Source organism: Macaca fascicularis, chromosome 14, assembly GCF_037993035.2.
Source record: "Macaca fascicularis isolate 582-1 chromosome 14, T2T-MFA8v1.1".
NCBI lineage: Eukaryota > Metazoa > Chordata > Mammalia > Primates > Cercopithecidae > Macaca > Macaca fascicularis.
The window spans coordinates 29,951,664-29,971,936 of NC_088388.1; the positions used below are offsets into that span (position 1 = coordinate 29,951,664).

The 20,273-nt window shown below is 44.6% G+C and overlaps 1 protein-coding gene across 1 annotated transcript; it reads right to left on the minus strand.

Annotated features, from left to right (window-relative positions):
• Window positions 1-6,446: 6,446 nt before the first annotated feature.
• On the minus strand, window positions 6,447-8,859 carry FJX1 (four-jointed box kinase 1). Its single transcript, XM_005596035.5, has one exon. The coding sequence runs from the start codon at window positions 8,679-8,681 to the stop codon at window positions 7,368-7,370; it is 1,314 nt and encodes a 437-aa protein (XP_005596092.2). The 5' UTR covers window positions 8,682-8,859; the 3' UTR covers window positions 6,447-7,367.
• Between the last annotated feature and the right edge of the window lie 11,414 nt (window positions 8,860-20,273).

Below are 20,273 nucleotides of genomic sequence, written 5' to 3' on the forward strand. Positions count from 1 at the left end.
AAAAAAAAAAAAAAAAAAAAAAAAAAAAAAAATCAATATTAAAAAGGAGTAAAAAAGAAAAAGATGAGGAGGAAAAAGTACAGCTCACTCTTTGGCACTAGATCTATCTTCAAGCCACAGCCCCATGTCTTCTAGACATGTGGGAAGTTTACTTAATCCCTTTGAGCCTTAGTGTCCATATCTGTAACAGAAATATTTGGTGTATAGCTATCATTGCTTATCCTAACAATCCTGCAAAATGCCTCATACAAAGCCTAGTTTGTTTGTATGTATTCAGCAAAATGTAGGTATTGATGTTATTGACAGAACTAATTTCCCTGTGATATTAATTCCTACCATACTCTCCCTATGCAGCCAATCTCAGGGTGATTACTATTTAGGTGGATGTCCTGTTGCAGAAAGTACATAGTATTCCCGCTGGAAAAGTTTAAACCAATACCACAGGGCTCCCTCAACCCTCCAAGACAAGCTATAGAGGTCATGCCTCACCACAGTCAGCAGAACATCTTTAGGTTGTTCAGAAAACCACTGTGAAAAATTCCTCTTTGTACCCTCCTTTTCTTCAAACCTTTTCTAAAATTCAGAGATAAACACATGCCAACTTGTAAGCCTTCTTTGACCTCCCTCCAGATGAGCATCTGAAGTCCTGTCATATGGTTCCATAGCACTTTTCTCTACCATAGATTGCATTTTTCACATTGAGCTTCGGCTAGATAATTTTCCATCTTCTGCTGTGAGACTCTAAGCTTCATGGAGGCAGGTTCTTACCTACCTTGCTTACCACTGAATCCACAGTGCCTAGTATATAGCCTGGGGCTTTTTAGGAGGAACCTAAAAAGTTTTTGAATCTGCAGGTATGGAAAAGAAGCTGGAAGTCAGGAATGGAATTCATTTGCGTAGTTGCTGTACATAAAAACATGACATTTTTCTAGAGTCGAAAGGGACTCCAGAGACTATGTAGTCTTTCCATTGCTTTTCCAGTGAAGGAAATAAGGAGTTCATCAATTTGTCTTACGGTCCAGGACTATTAAATGGTAAAAATCAGGCTCAAATGCAGTTCTGCCAGTTCCCAAACAGTATTGCTTCACTTTTGTCACGTTGCCTCCGTGACTATGGCTGTGTACGTGAACAAAGCCAGGCACAAAAGGACAAATGGAGTATGATTCTACTTACATGAAATACCTAGAATAGGCAATGTTATAATATAGAGACATGAAGTAGACTAGAGGTTATCGGAGGCTAGAGGAAGGGAGGAATTAGGAGTTATCGCTTAATGGTTACAGAGGTTTTTTGGCACGGGGTCAGGGGATGGATGAAAAAGTTTCAGAAATAGACAACGGTGTGGTTACACAAAACTGTGAGTATATGTAATGACACTAAACAGTGCTCTTAAAAATGATCGAAATGGGGCTGAGAATGGTGGCTTACGCCTGTAATCCCAGCACTTTGGGAGGCCGAGGTAGGCAGATCACTTGAGGCCAAGAGTTCAAGACCAGCCTGGCCCATATGGTGAAACCCAGTCTGTACAAAAAAATACAAAAATTAGCTGGGCATGGTGGTGCATGCCTGTAATCCTAGCTACTCAGGAGGCTGAGGCAAGAGAATCATTTGAACCCAGGAGGCAGAGGTTGCAGTGAACTGAGATCACGCCTCTGTACTCCAGCCTGGGTGACAGAGCGAGACTCCGTCTGAAAAAAAAAAAAAAAAAAAAAAAAAAATTCATGTTATGTATATTTACCACAAAGAAGCAAAAAAGAGGTCATGACTAATCATTCCCCAGTCACTTTGCCTTTCCAGGCCAGTTGTGAGGTGAGGACAAAGTCTTTAATGAATATTAAAAGGAAAAAAATCACCATGAGGAAGGTGTAAAGAGGCAAAGACAAATGCATGGTGTAGGGCTATCTAATTAAAAGTGACACCTCTCTATTTTTTAACCCACAATTTCTCAGCAAAGTAAAATCCGTGACTTGGTACTGGAAAAATGCCAGTTCTACATTATTTTTCTGCATATGGTGTAAAATAACTGATAAAACCATAAAAGACTCCATATGGCACAGATGAAAGAGAAAAAAGGAGTTCTTTTTTGTTGTTGTTACTCAATGAACAATTAGTTCTCTATTCTCCAAAAAAACAAAAAAAAAAAAACCCCAAAAAACAAAAAAAAAAAAACAAAAAAACACTAAGGTGCCATTAGGAGAAAAATTTCCAAAGTGTCAAGAAGACATATTCAAAATGGAAAGAAAGTTGGAAAGATAAATAAAATGAGCATTCCTTTAGCTATATTTAGTGGAGTCCTGCAGAGAAAAAAATTCTAGCTAGGCAGCATTAAGACATAGTTTATTAATGCAGTTTCCCCCACAGCAGGACACAGAAAGAGAAACTGGTAAAACAGTCACATTAAAAAATTATGACTCCTACATCTGATCTTTATGAATACACAGAAGAGAAACTGTCCTCTTGAGTCATCCTGGGGCCATGTTGAGACAGAGATGCAAAAGATTATTATTATTATTTTTGCTTCAAAGCACTATTTGCTCACACAAGGTTGGAACAGATGGAAAGTCACCTCCTATATTTAGGGAATTTTTCAAGTATTTATAGAAAGACCCTATGAAAGATTTTGAGCAGTTCTTCCAATGACATTTTGAAATAAAGCACTACCGTCTTTTGTTTTTAAAGAGTGTACAAAATTGAAGTCTGTTTGTACTGCCTTTGGGGAAATATTGTAGTAGGTAGTAATCTGGTTATAAATGGAATTTCCCTAGAATCTTAGAGCTGAAAGGGAGCCTACGGTGATGATCTAATCCAATGTTTTGCATAGTGCAGCAGCCTGTGCCCCACCAATGAGTTATGAAATCAATTTAGAGGGCCACAGTTAGCGTTAGGAAATAGAGGAGGAGAAGGAATAGAATAACATTCAACGAAAGAGAAAAAGTATGTTATACATACTGTTTTGTGAAACTTTTATTTCAGTGTATGAGTGTGTGTGTCTCTCTAACAGAGGTCACAATATAAAATACATGTGTCTTACTGTGAGTTCTGGTCCAAAATATTGGAAATTATCAGCCTAATCAAATACCTTCCCATTGCAGGGAAGATAACTGAAGCCAGAGGGGCAAATGACTTTCTCAAGTCAGACAGTGTGTCAGAAGTAGCCCAGGTCTCCTGTCTCTCAGTATCCTTTCCATTAGACTCTAATACCTAAAATATGCTTGAAGGCGGATGTCAACCCTTGTCCTTTGATTTCCATACTGCCTTGGCAGCTGACATTATATTCTCTTTTGGAGCATTTCCTATGCTCTGAATTTCCTTTTCTCCATCTCTAGCATTCCCACAGCCCTTCTACCACTTGGGATCAGCGATTTTGTGTGATGTGGGCTGGCATGCGCAGGGGCAAAATATCAGCGCTTAGGCTTGGATGATCCATGACTCATGGATAGCTCATGGTAGCTCACCAGATTTGGAGTTCCACAGCTCACTGCTCCCTGGAGCTGATGAGCCACATGAGGAATAGAATTACAGCCTCCTTGTGAAAAAGAGGGAAGTACATATGACCACTCACTTAGATGGCATGCTCAGAAACAAGACAGCTAGCTGACAGCTGTGGGCTCTGGGTAATTCCTGCCAAACTCAAGCACTCTAGTTGGTTTTCCTGGGTCAAAATAGAAGTGTGTAGATCGTGTTCTATAACTGCAGAGATAGAACAGGATTATGAAAGAGGATCATGTCTGGAACGTAAGGTGCCTGTTTTTGAGTTAGAGGAGAAATGTTCTACCTCACCAATAAATACTTATATTGCATTTGCTGTGTGCCAGGCACTATTCTGACAATATTATAAATATTTACTCATTTAATCCACATAATCAACCTCAAGGTCTTAGAGGACTCTCCTAGCTGCAATTGTAGGCAGAAGGTTGAGAAGCATTGAGATGTGTTAAAATAATTTGTTTTTCTTTCTGATTCGAAGACAGGAGGGTGAGTACACTTAATAGAGTTTAGAACTATGTCATTGACAAAGCAAATTAATCAAAAGTCAAATCCAGGGAGAAAAGGTCAACTGCCTACTTTCTCTTGGCAGAAGGAATAGGGAAGAGGGTTGTTCTTGCAAAGATTCATCACTTCTTGAAGCTTTCCAGAAGTGGTGATGGATTTGCAATAAGCCATCTGCCTTTTTTTTTTTTTTTTTTAAATTTAAGCCACCCTCATATATTTGTAGTATAGCTGCCTTGGTGCTGAAGTCTGCTTGGGTCCTGAAATCACCCACTCAAACCCAAATGGACCTGTGCCCTTGACCTTATGCACCAGTGCCTTGCCTAGTGCTGGAAGAGGGTCCTTAGTAAACAATTTGTTGAATTAATTTACTACCACATGTTTAAAACTGATACCAACCTTGGAAACAGCCAGATTTGGTTTTGATGATGGAAATTACTGAAGTGTAAGAAGGGCAAAAGTTTTTTGTTTTTTTGTTTTTTTTAAAAGAGGAACAGGAAGTGAGGATTTTTTGTTTTTGTTTTTGTAAGCACCTGTATTGTGCTTGTATGTTTTATATGTTAATATTTAAATCACACAATATTCTGATCGAATCTCCATTTCACAGATGAGGGAACTAAGTTAAATGACTTGCTGAAAGTAGGTAAGGAACAGAATTCAGAATATTGTCTGCCTGTAGAACCCATTACTCTTTCCAAATCATGCTGTGGTCTGAAAGTTTTTTTTTTTTTGTTGTTGTTGTTGTTCATTTGAGAAATTTGTCCCTAGCAGCATTCACTGACCATGGCGAAACTTTAAATGATCTTTCCATGCCACAGCCTACCTATTATCCATGAGGAACAGCAACAGTTAAAACCCACTCTGTAGTTATGTCTTGGTTCCATTAACAACTCCACCATGTAATTAAACTTATTTCTCAAACAAGCAGACACGGTTCACTAAAGAATCTGAGAAGAGCCATTTAAATTATGCTTAGTGTTTTGCTCTGGGTTAACCACGATCAAGTCTGGGCTTGGAACTGAAGTTTAGAAAGAATGTGGAGAATGCGGCTGGCCCAGAACTCACCAGTGCTGAATCTTCGTGGGAGCCAGGATGTATTTCCTGTGCAATCTGTGAAACTTCTAATTTATTACTGCTCATTGTTTTCCTCCATGAATATGTTGGGTAAAAATGCAGGTTGCTGAATACTTGTCCCGTTCTTGGAACAGCCTCCATTAACGAAAGCAGCAAATCTAATAGTGAAATAAGCACCAGAAATGGAAAATGTTTCTTTCTGAAAGGTGTAATTATGAGAAGTATCCCATTAACAATGTCTTGAAAAAAGATAAATTTCCCATTATCAGTACATTCTATGGCTGTACTGTGCAAACACTTGACTTACACCACAGATAGTTTCAGGACTTTTTTTTTTTTTTAAGGCTAAGATTTGGCTTAGCAAAAGGCACTGAAAACATAAGGATGACATTAAATAGTTAAATTACACACTCCGTTGTAATGCAGAGTGAGAAGGGGAACCCACAGAGATTTAATAGCTTTCTGAGTCTATAAAACCCTAGTTTTACAAATGCAAGTCAAATAAAAAACTATTAAAGTTGCAACCAAAAGATGATTCGAGTTAAAGGTCATGAAATAAAAAGAAGCTAACAGGCAAGGTCACCAGATACCAAAGAAAATGCCAAAATAAAACACCGAGGGCTGTAAAATAAAAATCAACCTCTTCCTCTTGAGTTAAAAATCCAAAAATAATTTGAAGTCCTAAAAAGGGTCCAAATGTCATACACAAAGTACTGTACGCCTTCATGGTCTCACACTGGCTGCTCTGAGGAGACCATGCAGTTAGTACCCGGAAAACAGTACAACCTCTTCAGAGAACTGGATGAGTCCAGATGTTGGAGATTATGATCTTCTGAATCCATTGGAATTTATGCCAGGAGATTAAACAGAAGAATTAATTTATGACTTTTTCTACCCATTCCCAATGTGGGCTCAGCTTATTATCTGTACACATTGCAATGCACTGTAATTACAATGCTGAAAATAATTTGCAACATGACTGTAGTTAAGTTTAAAAAGGGGGGTGTTTGTCATAATTTAGTCCCCACATCTGGTTCTATCATATTTGCCAAATGATTAATATAGGAATATATTACAGTGAAATCCTTTCATATCAAAGTTTTATTTGCCAGGAAATAGAACACTTTCCTCCCATCTCTCTCCCCATCTCCCCCCACATTCTAGGCTGAACTCAAATTTCCAGCACCAAGGTTCATCTGAGTGAGGACAGGGAGTCTGCTCTTATCTTTGTTCAATTCTGTAAGTTCCGTAGTCACAACTGGAATGGATATGCATCCTTTGTTTTAAAAGCACATCCACAAGAAAGAAAACCTAAATCTTATTCTGAAAGCAGATGGGGCATCAGAAATATCAAACAAGTTAAAACCACAGGAATTAAATTATAAATTTTAAACTCCCTTTTATTGAAATATAAGTTTGTTTAGTATATTTACACCACACTTTATGCACATATATACAGAGAAGGTAAATTCTGTAAAATAAAAAAGTTTTTCTTAATAAAAAATTAAAATAAAAACAAAATAAAGTGCATAAAACTGATTTTTTTTGTTCCTTCTGGTGAACATCATCATTGTCAAAATTTTGGTCGGTTGGGAGTGGGAGGAAGAAGAAATTCATTATATTTGACTTAGTGCATACAGCTGGCCCTGAATTTGTAGCCTTCAGGCCAAAATGACAAGAGGTCAGGAATGAGTCAGGCAAATTGTCAAGGTCTGCAGGGCTCCCCAGAGTCTGGAGGTCCTGCTCTCTTTGTCCTATCGGGAGCCGTCCCCCTGCTTGGAACAGTGATCTCACCATCGCGGCGCTGGAACAAAGGGAGAACACAGGAAGGGGGCTCCACCAGCCAATGTCACAGCCCTGCTCCGGGGCCACCAGCGCTGTGTTTGGTAGAAAATTGCAGAATTAGCTCAACGGCTCAAACGGAAGTTTTCCTTTTTCGGAAAGGGAATGAGGGGGGCCCAAGAATGGGGTACATCTCCCACAGGGACGGCCACTCGGGGGCCAAACCCCAGTAGCCAGTTTCTTCGGATCCAATCTCCGTGCTGGCACAGGAAAGAATCCTTTTATAAGCTGGGTGGAGGGAATGTTACACTTCTCGCCTCGGTGAGTTCGTCCTCCCAGAACTTTGAAAGGAAACAGCGTGGGATTGAAAGAAAGGGGCAGGTGGGTGAAGAGCTTAAGTTTTTAGACACCTTTGCGGGTGGGCGTTGGCCGGCTGGTCCCCGACAGTGGCAGAGGCGACGGCCCTTCCCCCCATCATCCATACCCCAGCCCCAGGTCTCTCTCTTTTCCTCCGGGTGACACTAAGTCCCAGACCGGTGGCCGTACTTGGCCTTACAGTGCAAAATGTGCTTGGCGAGGAAGTCGAGGCGGCGCTGTAGCAGCTGAGCGTGGGGGTCGGCGAGCGCGGCCAGCTCGGGGAAGCGAGGCTCGTGGCGCCGGTAGAGGCGCAGCAGCCGGGCCGCGGCGTCCTGTCCGCGGTGCAGCTCCAGGACGCGCCGCGCGGTCCGCTCGCGGAACACGCACACTGACTGCAACAGCGGCTCGTTGTACTTGTCCCACATGCCTGCCACCCGGTAGCCGTGCACCAAGCCCGCCTCGTTGTCCAGAAAGACCAGCGCCCCGCCGGGACCGCGGTGCAGGTTGCTGGTGGCGCGCTGCATGACGCGCGGGTCCCACTGCAGGCTGAAGAGGTTGCTTACGAGCCGGTCGAAGTTGGCTGTCAGGTAGTCGAAGAGGATTAAGTCGGTCCATTGTACTAGGTCCACGAGCTCCGCCTGGCTGAGGTTGGCCAGCTCACCCCCGGCGTCCCGGAGGGGGCGCAGACGGCCATCCTCCGAGCGCCAAGGCGCGGGCACCACCACGTCCGTGAGGTTGGGCAGCCAGCGCGTCAGGCTCACCACGCTGCCCTCGGTCCAGTGCGCAGCGCGCAGCTCCTCCTGCACCTGCGCCCACTGCGCGCCCCGAGCCTCCACCCGGGCCAGTGCCAGCGGCGGCACGTGGCGTTGGAGGCCCAGCAGGCGCGCCAGGTAGTAGGACAGGGCCTCGCCCTGAATCTGCTCCGGGTTGATGCCGTAGCGCACGCAGGCGCGGGTGCCGTCGGCAAAGCGGGCCAGTCGGTTGGAGCTGCGCCCGCAACCCCCGCGCTCCAGGGACACCACCCGGGCGCCGCGAGCCACCTCCAGCCACGCCGCCGCCTGGGCCTCCGAAAAGCCCCGGGGCACCTGCTCCTCCAGGCCGCGGCTCCAGAAGACGCCCCCGTGCACCGCGGCGCTCTCCTCCGGCCGGGGCTGCCCGGCAGGCACGTGCCACCTGCGCTCGCCCGGAGACTGCCGGGGCGGGCCGTCCGCGCCGGCCGCCAGGGTGAGCAGCGCCCGGAAAGTTTTCAGGGAGCCGCCGCGGGAGTCCCACGCCAGGGGCGGGGGCAGAGGGAAGCGAGGCGCGGGCGCGGGGCCGCCGCTCCGGGCCGGGCGCCGTGGGAGTCTGTCTTCGGGCGGCCGGGAGGCGGGCAGCTCGGCCCTCGGCGGCAGGAGCCCTCCCCACAGCACCAGCAGCGAGCCCAGCGCCAGCAGCCAGAGCCCCGCGGTGGCGGCGGCGCCCCGCATCCTCCTGCCCATGCTCCCGCGACAGTGCCGGTGCGCCGCCACCGCTTCAAGCCGAGCCCAGGCACCCGGGTCCCGGCGGCGAGGCGGGCCCGGCAGTTGGTGGGCCCCGGGGCTTCGGGCGCTTCGGCCCCATCGCGGCCGCGGGGCGCTGCGGGGCTCTGTCCGGCGCTCCGCCCGGCGCTGGGAACTCGCGTCGCCGCCGCTTCCCAGCTGCTTTTGTATTTCGCTGTGAGACCCTCCGGTGGGCGCGATTCACAGGCGCCCGGACCACGTGGGAGCGAGGGGGATCCCCCTCCCCCTCCTCCGCCGCCGCTCCCCGCCCCCCGCTCCCCCGCCCCCTTCCCCTCCTCTTCCCCTTAAAGCGGCGATGGCTTCTTCCGAGAGGGAGAGGCGGCCGCACACTCGGTCGGGGACTTAGGGGCCTGGAGGAAGCCGGACTGGCTGCGCCCGCGCCAGAGCGTAGGAGGGGGTGGCGCAGAGCTGGAGTCTGGGGCCTGGCGGGAGGGACGCGCCCTGGGCCCTCGTGGGGGTGTCGTGGTCGCCTGGTCCCTTCGCCTAGGCAGCACCGGGTCTCCTGCAAACTTCAGACAAATTTCCACCGCTCTCCGAGCTCCGCCAGGCTAGGATCAGGCAGAGTCCCTTTGCTTTCTCAGTGTCTGTCCGGGTGATTCACGCTGCTTTATGTAAATCCCTGGGAATGTCTCTGAGCCACAGAGGATGTGATTCCAGCGGAAAGAGGAACCCTTTGTAGCCAACAACTTTGAACCGACACCCCCTTTTCTGAGCACGTACACCAGCACCAATCACTATTGGCCCTCTGCCTTTCCCAAGGGACTCCCAGGGCATGAAGCCTCGCTGTGCACGTGCCCTTGAACACCTAGGCCATCTCCCATTCATTCGTGCATCCGTTCAACACAGCGATTGCCCCTCGGTTCTGGTTTTGCTCACCAGCAGCAAAATCCACAGATCCCGGTCCCATGCTGCTGGAGTTTACATTCCAGTGGGACTCTCAGGTTGCTAAGAGAGATTATAGCCATCCAACCTCGTGTTGGGGAGAGGGGAGTCAGGGACAACTTTTCGAAGGAAATGATACCGTTTTGTCCATGAGGAAACTGAGGCACGGAGAAGGAATGGGTGTTGCTCAGGATTGCACAGTTAGCAAGTGGTGAAACTAAAAGTCAAACTCAGGTCTCCTGGCTGCATGTGCTTGATTTTCCCTCCATCAAGAAAGATCAGTATTTTTAAAAAAATCAAGTCAGCATTCTCAAGTTTGAAATTAACTGTCATTTGACCACTTTGTTCCCCAAATGTGATTTTTCAATTAAAAGGAGTTTTCAAATGAACAGGAAAAAAAAGAAAAAAAAAAGAAAACTTCCATCCCATACTGCATTTGATTTACTGCTTTTATGGTTTAAGGGAAAAACAAATGGTGGTGGGGGGAGAGTGGGCGGGGAGGTGGTGAAGGAGCAAACAAAACAAAATGAACAACCTCTCCACCCCAACACATCTTCCAGTCACCTCTGGGTTACATTTACTAGGAAAACTCTTGGATGCCAGTCAGCCCTCTCCCTTACCTCTCTGCCTCAGAATGAGTCCCAGATCCACACTGAGATACCCAGGGTAGACACAAGTTCAGGGGCGTGGTGGAATCCACCTCCCAAAGGCCAGAGTTTGAAATCTGTTTCCTTACATGGTGTATCTTTTCTCTCCTTTCATCTCCCCATCAGGTGCATATGAAGGTTTTCAACTGGACTACCTCATCAACTGGCACTGATTATGTTTTTTTTCTCCAAAGAAAAAACGTTCTAGGGTGATAGAGCAGACACTCTTATGTTTATGGCTGAACAGAGGTATCAAAAAACCACATTTGGAGTATTCCAGCACTGACCCAGGATACGGTCAAGTGTTTTCACTGGTGTAGTTAAGTACGTATTGGCTGAACTGTTGAATCTGTTCCCAACCACATGGTGGCTTTATCATGCAATTTTATAACTCTTATCTGATAATGAGATTACTATGGCTCCCATATGGTTACATCAAAATATATTAATTCCTTCAAAGGTCTTATTTTTTTGCCCTGTGCAAACTCCTCGTCTTTCCCTAGCAGGCAGGGACTACATCTTATTAACCTTTTATTTCTTATACCACCTAACATAGTATATTACACTAAATAAGCACGCAAATTTAATTTTTTTGTCTTTTGGTTTAACTTCTACTGGGATATGTATGTATTTGAAAGGCAGCCTCTTTCAGCGTGGGCAAACTATAAGCAAGATCGCCACCTAGTGGGCATAAGTAGAGTATCATCTAATTGGAGAAAAGTATACATTTTTAACTGAATGATTAATTGTTAAAGTTAAACTCGGAAGACTATTAAATGTTTACTATGTCCCAAGCTATGTCCTAGGGGGTATGGAGAAATCCAAAGTAGTTGGGGTCTCGTCTTTTTGGCAGCTAACAAAAGCTGTAAGTAACTACCATTGTAAACTTCCTGGGGAGCCTGTCTTGTCCATTGTTTTATGGCTGCCAGGGCACAGTGCCTGGCACTTAGTGTGTGTTCAACAACAGTTTGCTGAATACATCGTTAGAATGCTAATGAGATGAAGCTCTGCAAGTAGCATGTATCAAGTTTTTTTTTTTTTTATTAAACACCTTACTACTAAAGAATACAAAATAATTTGGTCCAAGGGTTGCGGGTTATTGTTTAACTGATTAAAGAATACAAAATAAGAACTTCCATTAATTTTAAAAAGAAAAAATATCGGTGAGGGTTCTGCATAACAGATGTGAGGGGAAGCACATGATTTTAATTCTGGGAGGACTGGCTCCCAATCCAGAGACTAGAAATCCTGGAATCTCCCAATCATATGACTGGTACTGATAAAAACAAAAACAAAAACCAGGCTTAAAGAAGTTGACTAAGACCGTACACCTCATAAGATGGACTAATTTTATCATTGAGCAGCCCTTTGCCTATAGCCATAGGACTGAATGCATCATGTACCAGAACAGGATGCATTAATTGAAACTTTAACAAATTAATTGAAATGCACAAATACAGAAAACCGAAGGAACAAACACTGCCCCTTCCTCAAAGTGGAATGCAGTTTTGGAATGGTATTTGATTGTTTGAGACAGGGTTTAAAAACATGCCTCTGTTTAGCTGTTAGATGAAAATACTCCCATTCTCCTTTATTTTCTGGCCTGAGGACACTCCCCTGCCACCTGTGCCCAAACCACTTTGGCTCTATGGGGTAGCATAGTTAATCACCATGTGCAACCTCAGTCACTTCTGCCCTCTGGCAGTTGCTTGGGCAACTATCTATTTGCACCTTTATGACTTTCTTGATTCTCCTTAGAATTTATCCCTGAACCTGGACTTCCAATATCTTCAAACTTTCCCACAGTCCTGTTTGAAGAATGATCTAGTTCATGTAATGGTGCCTCCTGGGGGAAAGAGAGGAGGTGGAGTTGAGGGTTGGAAGCAGGGGAGGAAGTTTGGAGTTGGAATATTTTCCAAGTCTGGCATTAGCACTTTCTGGCTTGTTCCTTGGGCTAGTTATTTACTTTCTATGAGTTTCAGTTTCAGAACCTGAGAAATAAGTTAATAAATCCTTCCGAACTCACAGGATTGTCATGCAGCTCAAGTGAAATATTAATAATAAACACAGCAACAGTGGCAGCAAACACTTTTTGAGCTCTTATTATGGGCTTTGTGTGGAGCTAAACCCTGCATGTGCTTTATCTCATGAAATCCTCCCAACAAGTATTGTTATTCCCACTTTACAGATGGGGAAGTGGAAGCTTAGCCAGTCAGTGGAATGAGGTCATGCAGCAAGGAAGTGGCAGGGCTGAGATTCCAAAATGATGGGGGCTAGACCCTTTGTAAATTATAAATTGCTAGGGAAATGTCAGGTGCAGAAATTATTACATTAAATCAAAATAGATTCAACTCAGACGAAATTTTGGTTTCATCTATTCTCTAGGGTTTGTTCCCAAGTGAAATGGTTTAGAGTGTGAACTGTCAAGCCAGATTATCTTATTTAAAACCCAGTCCTGCCACTTACGAGTCATGTGACGGATAAGTCACTTAACCCCTTTGTGCCTCAGTGGATATATCTGTAAAATGCAATAAGAATAGTATTACTAGTATTACTAACAAAAATTATAACAATATATAGTATCTAATGATTACTAGTAATTAATAGGAACAAATCTTATAGATTATTGTGATGGTTAAATTAGTGCTTATATTTAAAGTGCTTAAAAGACCATCTAAGTGTTCACTATATTATAGGTGGTGGTGTTCTTTTTGCTTTCTATTTCCTTTCTATTTCACTGTTTCATTGCCCAAATGGGGATGTCTTTCTTCTCTTGTTGCTGGCCTCTACCAAGCCTCACTTGGTCTTGAGAGACCTAACACAAGTGGTGTTCCAGCTCAATGCACCTGCTTTATGCCTGAAATGGTATCTTTCCTGAAAATTTTGCAATATTTCTTCCCCATGGAGCTGGACCACCTGGCTTCTACCAAGGTTCCCGGTGTAACTCTTGTTAGAAGCCCAGAGCCTCCAGCCAGCCTCGGGCAGACAGCTTCTGGCTTCCTCTCACTACTCTGCCTCCTTCAATCCTGACCTTTTCTGGATGTCCTGAGTTATAAGCCCCTGGACAAAACAGAGGCCTACAAATGTACCCTTCCACATACTTCTACAAAAAGGAAGAGAGGGGAGAAAAGATATCAGAGATGAGTATAGTATTCCATTAAAGTGGTATGACTCCTACATTGGCCACTACTGTTTGACCCTGGGGAGTTTTCTAACCCTCTGGGCTATAATTTTATTATTTATGTATCTCTGTTATGGACTGAATGTTTGTGTTCCTCCCCGCGCCATAGATTCATATGTTGAGAACCTAGCTCCCAATATGGTGGCATTAGGAGGTAAGGTCTTTGGGAGGCAATTAAATCATGAGGGCACAGCTCTCATAAATGAGATTAGTGTCCTTATCAAAGAGACCCCAATAAGCTCTCCAGCTCTCTTTTCATCATGTGAGGACCCAGAAAGAATACCACTGCCTATGATCCAGGAAGAGTTAGCCTCACTAGACACCCAGTCTTCTGACACCTTGATCCTGGACCTCCCAATCTCCATATATATACACACACACACACGCGTATATATATATATACACACACTTATATATAAAAAATGTATATATATGTATATGTGTATATATATGTGTGTGTGTATATATATATATTTTTTTCTTTTTTGAGACAGAGTCTTGTTCTATCGCCCAGGCTGGAGTACAGTGGCACAATCTCGGCTCACTGCAACCTACACCGATTTTCTTGCCTTAGCCTCCCAAATAACTGGGATTACAGGCGTGTGCCACTGCCATTACGTCCAGCTAATTTTTTTTTTTTTTTGTATTTTTGGTAGAAACGGGGTTTCTCCATGTTGGCCAGGCTGGTCTCAAACTCCTGGTCTCAAGTGATCCACCCACCTTGGCCTCTTAGAGTGCTGGGATTACAGGTGTGAGCCCCTGTGCCTGGCCAGATGTTTGTTGTTTAAACTACCCCAGCCAATGGCACTCTGTTATAGTAAGCCTGAACTAAGACACTCCCTCCTTCCCATCTTTTCTACCCCAGGGTACATTATGTTTCTGGTTGGGCATCAGTTTCCTTTTCTTGGTATCTCTATTTGACTATGATCTGGGTCTTCCAAAAATTGCTTAAGTGATCTCATTCTCACATTCCCAGCTGTCAAGGGCGGGTATATTGATGCCTGGTTCCAGATAAATCCTACTGGAGAGCTAGAAGGAGGTCAGGAAATAGAGTAATCTTTGAATGCAATTAACCTACCTGCTAGAACAAGTCCCACTTTTAAGAACATATTGTGTTTCTGGAAAGAAAGTCATAGTTGACACGAACCTTGTAAATTATGGTGAGACTAATATTTTTACGATTCTCGTTATTCCACCTAGCTCTCTTTTGGACCTGCTTTGCAAACGTTCCTGCAGGCACTAGTGTTAAAGACTCGAATCTAAAGGTTGGAGCACTGGTGAATCAATTTAGTAAATTTTAGAGCAGTTGCTAACACATATTTCAGTCCTGATTACAGAGTATGATGGTAAGAATTCTGGACTGGGCATTTGGAAACATGAATTTCTGTACTATAATTTAGTTCAACAGACATTTATTGCCCACATGTAAAGGCCAAAGGACTGAGGAATAAGTGATTGGGCATCAGATCTTCCTTCACACCTGCATCAGGGAATGTTTGTTGTCTTCTTTTCATCCTCCACCTTCCTTTCCTCCTTCTTGGCAGGTCTCCATCTTCATCCTCTGTGCCTTTGACCTTTAAGGGATGCCGAATCCTGATTGGGCTAAACCAGTCATGGTGCTTTCAGTTCATTGTAGTGACTGGTTAAGGTATAGGCATGTGAGACGATTCTGGCCAGTGAACGTTACGGGGGAAGCCCAGTGGGAGGTTTCTGGAAAATATATCTGTACTCTTACAGAGACACAAGAAAGATATGGCAAGGCTGGATGGGAGGCCTGGAACTGAGGAAGTCATGTTAATGCGAGGGTAACTAAGTTCACACAATCAGGAAGGCAGAGTAGAAAGATGGAAAGAACCTGGATCCTTGCTAATGTCACCAAGCCCCCAAGTTAATCAACTCTGGAAATGTCCTTCCTCTAGACTTCCTATGGTTTAAGCTACTCTGAGTTGGGGTTTCTTTGTTTGTAGCCCCAAATCTCCTAAATGACATACCCTTTCACATCAGAGCTCACGAACTAAGGAAGGAGGCTGACTGATAAACAGATCTCTTCCATCACAACTGGGCTACTGGGAAAGTTGTGTGGTTTAATGTTTGGGAACATGTGCTCCGCAGCCAGGCTGTCTTGCACCTATGAGCTGTACCATCTTGGGAAAATCACTTAGCCTCTCTGGACTACTTAACTCATCTGTAAAATGGAGATGGTAACTGTATCTGCCTCATTATTGTATGGATGAGATGTACCTTAAGCACTTAGAAAGGACTTAATAAATGTCAATTGCTGTAGCTATTATGGAAATAGAAAGCACATGGAGGAGCATAGAATAGGGAGTGACTGATTCTGCTGGGGAAGTCCGGGAAGGCTTCACCGAGGAGGAAGGTGTTAAAGATGAGTCTTGAAGGGGAGGTGGAGGTATACAGGTGGGGTGGGAGATTCAGTCAAGTAGAGGGAACAGTGTGTGAGCTCAATAGCCATGTGCCCACAGGCGGATTACTACATCTTTCAGGAGCTCGATTTCTTCATCCTTGAAAGCCCTTCAGTGTGTTGAATTAGCTTAATCCTCTTTTGGCAAAAGAAGTAAATCTCAGGCACCCTCCCTAGATTGAGAGGCCCCTCATTAGAGACCCTCCATGGCCCCTTCATCAATAACCTGTGGTTGTTGGTCTCAACCCACCCTGAAAAATTTCACTTAACAAACACTGCCACTAAAAAAGGTGACTGTCATTCTTCTTTGTTGATTTCTGTTCTTCATTGCCGCCCAGAGATTTATCCAGTGCACAATTAGTGATTCTGTGCCTCCTCAGCTTTCCAAGGCCCCACATATCTCATCGGTCAGATAGATGCTGAAGCTTAATTAAGCTTATAAAGCTTTCTGATTTCCTCAGATGAAAGGTAGTTCATAAGTACCAGGTTTTATTTTGGTGGCTCCTGCCAAAGGTTATTATAAATAGGACTTAGTGCGACGTGGCTAAGCTCTTAGGGTGATAATGTGTCAAGACCAATCGAGGCTGCCGAAAGCAGATATTATCATAATGGTTCCATCATAGGCGGTGGGTGTTAATGGAAGTAGCTGTGAAAAAAAGAAAGTACTGCAGCCAGCAAAGCCCAGATCGAGATAGCTGTAAGTGAAATATCGGCTGCTCATGGGATCTCCATCATAATCATTAACCATATTAGCCTTGGAGCCATTCTTCTGCCATCTCTCCTAGACCAGGCTCACGCTCAAATAAAAAATGGATGCTTTAACTCCAAATGAAAATATATTCCTTTGCTGCTTTTTAAAATCCATTTACATTAAAATGATGGCCAGCAGGTAAGTAATTTATAACTGGGGGCTTACTGCAGTGCAGAAAAGTGGCTTTGGAATAGTGAGCCACCTAAGTGGGAGACTGAGAGACTTCCAGACCCTGGAAAAGCCATTGCTGCTGGACTGAAAACTGGCTGGCAAGAGTAGGAAAAGGCAAGGGATAACTTACAGACACTCACTGATGGGGAATAATGAGCCTAGAGGTAGTTTTATATTTCCACAATCAGTTAGGTGAAAAAACAGAAGTTCTTAGGTAATGCAGCCCTGGTTAAGAATGTGTTAGCTTCTAGGGCCCCAGCTTTGGTTGCCTAAAATCAGCTTTTTGCATCCCATAGGCAGACAATGTCATTTGATGATGTTGGTGATGGCAGTGATGGTGATGATCATGATGTTAATAATGATGTACCCTGTTGTCAGTTGAAGCCACCTGCTTTTTTGAGATCCAATTAGACTTAGCCCAAATTCCTATTTGTATTCCTATTGTGTGGTCTCGGTGGCGGGGAGGTTCAAAGACTTGCCCCCTATTCCTGAGACTCCCTGGAGCTTTGTGCCTCAAACTTGTCTCTGTGTCCACTTCCTGCTTTCACAGTTGTGACTTTGGCTCCAACACACATCAGCATGGGTGTGAAGTTCGGTGCCTTAACCACCCCTCCGCCTGCATTTGGAACAAAATATCATAAGTTCATTGACCTTCCTAAAGATCTGGGGGCAGGCTCCCTAAGGAGAGGTCACTGCACTGCGCAAGGTCTTCATCTATGCAGCTGTCTTCTCTTTCCTTTCTCGCTCCCTCCCGTGTGGGCAAACAGGTGAAACTTTGCTCTTACATCATGTAAAACAGGGCTACTTCCATTCAGGATCCATTCAGGATCTCAGCTTCTACCTCAGGTCAAAGTTTTTCTAGGGATCAAATTGGGGAGTCCCTGAAGGGGTTTCTGGTAGACACAATTTAACATTTTCAGCATACTTTCTACATGTCAGGCAGTGTGCTGAGAGTTTCCCATGCACTTAATCTTTAAGATCCCCCCACAACACCCCAAGATCTTATTTTCCCATTTCATTGATGGGAAAAAGGAACATCATTAGAGCAAGCCTCAGACCAGGACACTTCTGCTACTGGGTAGAAGAGGAACCCCAATTCTTGTCTGCCAAAAGACCAAAGTTATGTTAACTGCAATGCCACTTGGCTTCCTGGGACTGAGAAACATTAGTGAGTTAGCAAAGGGGACTCTTACAGGGGAATTACCTCTCTCTTTGGTACCTGGACGTCATCTTTCTCAAGGTTGTTTGATATAGGTACTACCTGCATCCTCATCTCTGCTGAGTGATTAAGCCCAAGCCCGTTTACTGGGAGGTATGTTGCAGTACAGAAAGCTCCACAGGGTTAATACCTTATTGAGTGGGCTGTGATTGGTTCCGAAAGAGGAGGGCTGGCCTGACAATCCTGGAAATGGCGCTGTTTCTCTCTGGGAAGCGGATCAGCTTGGACAAGAATGGCAATGCAAGAACACCTGCTGTCATTTCTCCTCTGGTTTTGCCCCTCCCATGAGCAAACTCTGAGATTGCCCCAGGGAAGCTGCCTCTGTGGGGCTGGGTGTGTTTGTTACACACCACACATTGAGACTTGCTGTTGAATGTCTCGTTCCCTTTCATTTCACCTGAAGAATAAAACAAGAAAGAAACCTCAAAGGCCATTTCTTGCTGCTTGAGTTTAAAAAATGGCTACATTTTACAATCTTGGCCTGAGGAATAGCAGGACAAAAGCTGAGGAATAACAATGGTGATATATTTATCTAGTTCCTTGCAGTTTGGCCAAGCAGTTTCACATGCTGATCACATTGGGTTTTCACAACAACCTGCTAGGGAGGGATAGTAAGGCAGGGGTTAGTTACCGTTCCTACTGATGAAGAAGAAAGCTGAGCTTCAGAGAGTTGCATAATGAGCCCTAGGTTCACAGCTAGTTCCTGACACACCAAGAACATGAATGCACTTTACCTGAGTTCCACCTCAGATGTTTTATAGGACACTCCCTCTTTGCCCAGTGTGACTCACATCTGCAGATTCTATCTCTATCTCATGTTTTCCACATAGTTACAGGTGCATGTTACCTGTATATTACAATGGCTGCTAAAACTCCAGTAATGAGGACAGAAGAAAGAAACCAAGGATTGCTGAAAAGTTAGAATATTTAGACACTCCTCTCCCATTCAATGGTGTTTCTCTCTCTTTTTTGAGACAGTCTTGCTCTGTCACTCAGGCTGGAGTGCAGTGGTGTGATTTCAGCTCACTGCAACCTCCGCTTCCCAGGTTTAAGTGATTGTCATGCCTCAGCCTCTCATGTAGCTGGGACTACAGGCATGCGCCACCACACCCTGCTAATTTTTTTTTTTTTTTTTTGGTAGAAACAGGGTTTCACCATGTTGGCCAGGCTGGTCTTGAACTCCTGGCCTCAAGTGACCTGCCTGCGTTGGACTCTTCTATCTCTGTTACTAGCACTTATGAAAGAAAGGAAGAGGGGAAGGAAAATGAGCAAGAAAAGTTAGGGGAAAGGGAGATATATTATTTTTAAATACTTTTCTCTGCTTATCTGTTTCAATAACCAGAAGAGCTAACCAAAGAAGTCAGAGAAAGAAAGTGCAGGTAATCACTGATTATTGACTTATTTGCTGAGTGAAATTTTTCTGGGGGACAAAGATCATACAGCAACTCTGAGATAGCTAACAGCTTCCTCCTGTTCTTCTGCTCCTGTGCACGATACCCCCGCTCCCTCAGGGCAAAATCAAGTCAGCAGATCAAAGCATGGTATTTAACTTTGTCTTCATCTCTTCCCATTAAGAGGGCCATTTAGTTAGGGGTGACAACAGGTCTGCATGGCTTTTTAGGATAAGTGAGAGTGCTGGACTAATGAAGTCTTCCCGCCTTGGTTTTCTCATTTGTAAAAATAGGATATTAATGCTTGCCTTGCAGAAGTATTGCAAGAATTCAATGAGATTATGGGATTAGATAAAATATAGCAAGTGAAGGCCAGGCGCGGTGGCTCACGCCTGTAATCCCAGCACTTTGGGAGGCCGAGGCAGGCAGATCACGAGGTCAGGAGATCGAGACCATCCTGGCTAACACGGTGAAACCCCGTCTCTACTAAAAATACAAAAAACTAGCCGGGCGTGGTGGCAGGCGCCTGTAGTCCCAGCTACTCGGGAGGCTGAGGCAGGAGAATGGCGGGAACCCGGGAAACGGAGCTTGCAGTGAGCCGAGATCGTGGCACTGCACTCCAGCCGGGCGACAGCAAGACTCTGTCTCAAAAAAAAAAAAAAAAAAAAAAAAAAAAAGCAAGTGAAAAGTTCTAATGCAGTTTCTGGCATATAGTAGGCACTTAATAAATATTAAAAATCACACATGAAGCTGCATAGAATGTCTGGGAGGACACACACTAACCTGGTAATGGCATTATTCCCCAAGAAGATGTTTGTGTGTGGGGGGCACTTTCACTTTTTTACTGCATATGTTTTTACTTTATATC